Source organism: Telopea speciosissima, chromosome 7, assembly GCF_018873765.1.
Source record: "Telopea speciosissima isolate NSW1024214 ecotype Mountain lineage chromosome 7, Tspe_v1, whole genome shotgun sequence".
Lineage (NCBI taxonomy): Eukaryota > Viridiplantae > Streptophyta > Magnoliopsida > Proteales > Proteaceae > Telopea > Telopea speciosissima.
The window spans coordinates 11,883,591-11,889,697 of record NC_057922.1 but is presented as its reverse complement, the minus strand read 5'-3'; the positions used below and the strand labels follow the sequence as shown (position 1 = coordinate 11,889,697).

General features: G+C 35.6%; 1 protein-coding gene across 1 annotated transcript; it reads left to right on the top strand.

The window, feature by feature from the left end:
- Positions 1-1,945: 1,945 nt before the first annotated feature.
- On the top strand, positions 1,946-2,569 carry LOC122668229 (protein DMP4-like). The gene has a single exon (XM_043864819.1). It carries the CDS (start codon positions 1,946-1,948, stop codon positions 2,567-2,569), a length of 624 nt encoding a protein of 207 aa, XP_043720754.1.
- Positions 2,570-6,107: the final 3,538 nt, after the last annotated feature.

Below are 6,107 nucleotides of genomic sequence, written 5' to 3'. Positions count from 1 at the left end.
GTCCCGCTCACATCCTAAGACATTTAAAATCCATTCGCACTTTTCCATTCCTGTTTTAATTAACTATGGTCAGATGTGATGGCTAAAGAGTTTTCTCTTCAGTGTGGGTGAAGGGAGCCTTAGTCCTATCCTGCAAGAGCAAATAAACATAGGAGCAATAGGAAGGAAAAAACATTTTTTTTTTATATTTCTTTCTTTGATCATTAATTTATTACTAATCATAGTTATGAGATTAGGCAGGTCGTATTTGATCTAATGTACAATAATATACACCACAGAGTCTAGTAGTTTTCTCAGAAAAAAAAAATATATATCTATAAAATTACAATGTAATTGAATATGCAAAAATTTTCTTTCACCTATAGAGAAGGAAGAATCCTTTCACACCGGTGATTTGATCCTATGATTGGATTCTATTATTATTATTAATTTCCACGGTACCTTTATTGTATAGAATCCAAAACGTCTTTTCCTAATCTGATCGATGGGACCAAAGACAATGATGAAATGATTTCTCACCATGGGTGGAGAAAAACTTGATCTTACCAAATATTTGTAACAAAAAAAGTGATTGTTGAAGCCCTTGCGTGTGAAAGAACACTTAGTCCATTATATGCAAGTGGAGCTTTCACAGAAATTAATAAGAGTAAAAGTTTCATAAAATAATCAATACAGAGAACAGAATAGGTACTAGCAATGTAAGAGATCAAAGGATAAAAAGATTAGGTATGGAAAAGGAGATTACTATCTTTATTAAAAAAACAAATACAATATGATCTAGGTCAATGTTTGGAAGGAGTAAAACTATGGTGCTTCAAGTGGACACACAAGGGTACAGAATAATGACAATAAGACAAAACTTGAAATTATTGAAAGGCTGAGCATATCAAATGACAAATGGCATGTGGTTTTAGGTAAGGGTACAGGGTTGATTTTGGGGAGAGATTTAATTTGGTTTAAAAATATAATTAATTACTTTACAAGCATTTTTAATCCAATAATTAATAGGCTAAGAGTATGACAACAGCCGTGCCTAGTTTCAGGCCTTTTGGAGAAGATGAGTACACGGGAGGTTATCACAACTCCATCAAATACGGCAATGGTTTTTATATTATTTTGGATTAGTATTTATGTCAATCTAACTACATTTAATGCAAATCGTGTACATGGCTGTGCAAAAATCTTTTGATTAAATAAATTTACAAAATAAAGGTTAGCTAGAGACTTAGGACCACAAGACAAACATGGATGATGGATCCAACTCCTCTACTTCCACTTGCTCGGTCCTGTCGTATGCTCCTATACACAATTGTGGCAAAAAGTAATGCCTTACCCCCGCTCAGACAAGGGTAAGGCGGTACATTCTGCCTTGCTTGTGTGTGGGATGCACACAGCAATAGGGGCAGGCAAAGTAGAATCGTCAAATTGAGATAAATATAGATAAAATATGAGTTTAATTTTATAGTCCTACTTACATAAGTCTTATTAAAGTAATAATATTATATTTCTTAACCAGCAAGTAATAAGCTCAACCCAAAAAAAATAGAAAAACAAATCACATTTTTTTTTTTGCAGGGTTATTAAAATAATTTGCCGTGTTAGACTTAGAACGCGGAATGTGGATTAATTAATCATCCATCAACATAGTCATAGAGGGAAAAAAAAAATCCTACGAATCGAGTAGGAAGAATTTTCCTAATGCACGTAATCGCAGGCGTTGAAATGGAATAATCCCCTCCCCTTATTTTTTGTATTTTTCAAAATACCCCTTACTTATAATACTGAAATGTTAAACAACGTTGCCGTGGGCATTAAATTTTCCAGTACGTTACGGTAGGGAAAACAAATGACTTGAAGCCACTTCTCTTCTCCCCATTACTTATACGTATTCCTTCCCCCCTTCCTTCCAATAGAGAAATTTGAAGGACAGAAGAAGAGGATCATCATGGATGAAGAATCACAGAATGATCATGATCAACAACATCGGCCTCTCCTCCGGCGACGTTCGTCGCCGGAGACAGATCGGAAGAGCCTTATTCAAAAGGCCATTAGCTTAACATTTCAAAGCACAGCCAATTTGGCCAATCTCCTTCCCACAGGGACAGTGTTTGCATTCCATCTTCTATCTCCAATCTTCAGTAACGAAGGTGAGTGTGATGACGCCAGTCGGTACATGACAGCAGGTCTTGTGATCATTTGTGGTCTTTCATGCTTTCTATCATGCTTTACTGATAGCTTCAGGGATGATAAAGGGGAAGTTCATTATGGAATAGCAACCTTTAAAGGATTATGGATCATCGATGGGTCTGTCACCATTCCTCCTGAACAAGCTTCAGAATTTCGGATTAAGTTTATTGATTTCTTGCATGCTTTCATGTCAACTCTGGTTTTTGCAGCAATCGCACTGTTCGATCAGAATGTGGTGAATTGTTTCTACCCAAAACCATCTGAAGAGACAATGGAAGTCCTCACAGCATTGCCTGTTGGGATCGGTGTGCTTGGCAGTGCATTTTTCGTTTCATTCCCTACCACTCGTCATGGAATTGGATACCCTCTCTCTTCGCGCTAATCTCTCACCTTCCCCCATCTTTTTTCTTTTTTTTCTTTCTTTCTTCTCTTTCTATTTTTTATGTTTGCTAATCTTTCTATTTTCGGGCAAACATAAGATGATCATTCCATGAAACATAAAATGTCACGGCTACCACATGGTTTTGTGTACTGCAACATTTGTTAAGGCACTAAAGGTTTCCCTACTTGCTAAAATGGCATGTTTTATTAAAAAACCTCTTTTAATTATTATGGTTTGAATCAGAGGGAGGTCTCGGTTTTTGAACCCTAGTGTAGTTAGTGATTAAAAAGTTTGAGTAATTCATCGTTCGTGCAAACGTTGTCGAGCGGATCGATTTACTACAGAGAATTCCTATGTTGTTTTGTTGTGGAAGAGTTACTAAGTTCCCTACGGGGGGGTAAGGTGGTTATTGCACACGGTCCTATGTCTGCACCGCTCAGGTTGCTCACACAACTGTGTCGCTTTTCATGATAAATAATCTCTGTATTCAATGGTTAAAAATTTTTAATTAAATTTTTTACCAAAAAAATACTATAAGGACTGGTCATAGGGATTAGTCACATTAAAATTTATTTTTCCATTGCATTTTTGAAATAGCTCCATCAAGCGCTTCCTCCACATTTTTTTTTCAAGAATTGTAGTCAATTGTTTTGATCCCCGGCTTTGTTAGTATTCGTTTTGTTCATAATATATGAGATAATAGTAGATCAAATATGCTTCAGAAAGCATAATATTGTGAGAGAAACATGCAATTCAACCATGGAGTGAGCATTAATAAGATAAAGATGTTAGGATTATAACTATCCAACCCAATAGCTCAAACGTAAGGCTGACGGACGCACAAGTATATTGGGGGACGAAAGGCCCCAGGGGTAACCGATGGATTATTCTCCTAACACCGGTCCAATTTGCGGATCAACCCAGTTTGGGTCGGTTTAGATTGTTAGATCCAGGTTTTGTGTCACCGGGTCGGGTCATTGACTGGCCGGCGGGGCCTCAACCCAGGCTTTTTGAGTCAACCCGTACAAGTTTGCGGTGAATCGGACTGGTTGACTCCAAAACCCTACTGAGTCACCCCCCCCCCCCCCCGCGCTTTTCCTTTGTTTCAAATTAATCGTCTTACTCGCCACTTTGGCCAAGCTTCATTATAACGGATAGGATGCCAAGAATCTCATGTGTAGATTGGTTAGAGAAGAGATCTTCTAGGAACTCTATGCCTTATAATATACCCGTAAATATATATAAGCTTGTCCCCTCTCTTGTAGCTAAGCAATTTAGGACTAAAGGTGTTCCATTACCTTTTACTTTCTTACACATGTGAGTTAAGACACCCATCTTACCCATCTTACTTAACCAAAACACTTATGGAATGGTTTAAAAGCTATTTTGAAAATTTTGTCATTAATACCAATTTAAAAACAATAGATGATACGTCTTCTCAATTCTTAGATAGAAAGTACATGATTTAGATTATCCATATTTTAAAATTTAAAATTTAATTCAATCAAATACTCCCCTTCTTATTGGCGCATATCTTAAGTATATCCAAGCATGTGTAATAGTTATTTATCATGCAATCTCTTAATTCTAAATGGGAAAAAATAGAATTATATATTTTTTTTCAACAAAAAAAAAACATAAAAATAGATGACTTAGATATATTTTGTGATTTTCAAAAACATCAATTTCCATTGGTAAATCGATAACTACTTATAAAAAACTTCAATAAAATACCATAACCACATTGTTTTGTTTGATCATAAGGCAACCACGTCTCATGTAAAAACTCTTAAGAAAATTATTTATCAAATCAAATAACATATAAAAGTAAGTAGTGGTTTAGTATAATTGTTTTATCTTCTCGATCAATAAAGTGCTTCAAAAGATCCACTATGCTATGACCTCCTCTGCAGCAGCTGTCAAATCCAATGAATGAATCCATTGCATGTAAGGATGGCAGACCAATCGCCTTAGCTTCTTCAACCTCAATCTGGTCCTAACTACACCATACAAATAAAAAACATAAAAGTGAAAAAAACAATACTGTAAGTACAACACTACACATTTGTAGCTGTATATATCTTTTTATTTGGTAGGATTTGGAGCTATATATATCAAAAGGGTTTTGTTCACTGTGCCGCAGTACAGGCTATGCCCAGGCACATGGGGTGGATGTAATGATCACTCTACCTCTTGAGTGACAGACCTATGTGCCTAGGCGCAGCCTGCGCTGCGACACAGAAAACATTCTCCCATGTCAAAATTAAGGACCTCTCATGTTAATTAACAAACATAGACTTACACGATTGTTATGGATAATTGTAATTTTATTCAAAGCTTCCATAACAACAGTCTGATAAGGCATTAATGAAATTTCAAAAATCCGATCAGTTTCATGAGAATCAAAATCTCCCCTTGAGAGCGCCCGTCTACATGCTTGATGCATTGCATCCATATCAACCTCTAGCATCGTCATTGCATCTTTTATTTTTTCAATTTGGTTAGAAGCTTCCCCCTTTTGGTTATTTGGAATTGGTGGAGCATGAGCATTTTTTATCATCTCCCTCTTTTGCATGGCTTCATGTGTTTTCTCCAACAAATGGATAGCCACAGAATGAGGCGAAACTACGTTTTGAATCACCCGTAACTAACCTATATACTAAAATGGATTTTTTGAAGAGAAATAATAATACAAATTAGTATCATTAATATGAAAAATAGAAAATTTTTTTTTTTGAAATAGATGATCAAGATGACATTTCATACATCTTTCATCTATAATTCTTTTGTCAATATAGTCATCGTGTTCCTTCTTATGTTTTTTTTTTACTTCTTCCCATTTCGAAACTTCCAAAGAGTTAGCAGTCATGAAAGGCCTTCCACACAAATGATATCTCTCTGGATATATTAATTTGCATTAAAACACTCCATATTATATCAAAAAATTTAATGTTTTTAAAAAAAAAGGGAAAAAAAACCTCTACTTGATGGTGATTCCTACGCTTTTTCACAGGGCATCGTGAGATGACACCTCTGCTCCTGGATAGATTTACCCAGGCATGCTCACCCATTTAGCCCAAACACTAGTGTAGAGACCATGCAACCAAGTAGAGATCTCTTGCCCCTAAAAAAATTAATATGTTACAATAATAAGCTAAAATTAATAACTAATTATCGATCAGATGGGTTCTCATACCTTCTTTTCTGTAACGGAAAACAACAAAATGCCAGCGTGAAACAGACAACGCATCCATACCCTGGCTTTGCAATTCCACCCTAAGGCCTTGAATTTTTCCCCCTATTAACGAAACCCAATCCATAGCTATTTTATTAACTAACCTATAATTACAAAGAAAAGAAAATATATTAATAGATAATTAGTATAACATTAATAGAGAGTGGCATTTAATTAAGATGGGCAATAACAATAATAATATAGACTATATCACCTCAATGCTTCAATATCTGTGTTCTGTTGGAATCTTCCTTGTGTCTCGGTATGTTTTATTTATGTATTTTCGAGAGAAAACAAGAGATA

Bases quoted from the DNA above. Each gene is read 5' to 3' on its own strand.
- LOC122668229 (XM_043864819.1), top strand. From the start codon at position 1,946: ATGGATGAAGAATCACAGAATGATCATGATCAACAACATCGGCCTCTC.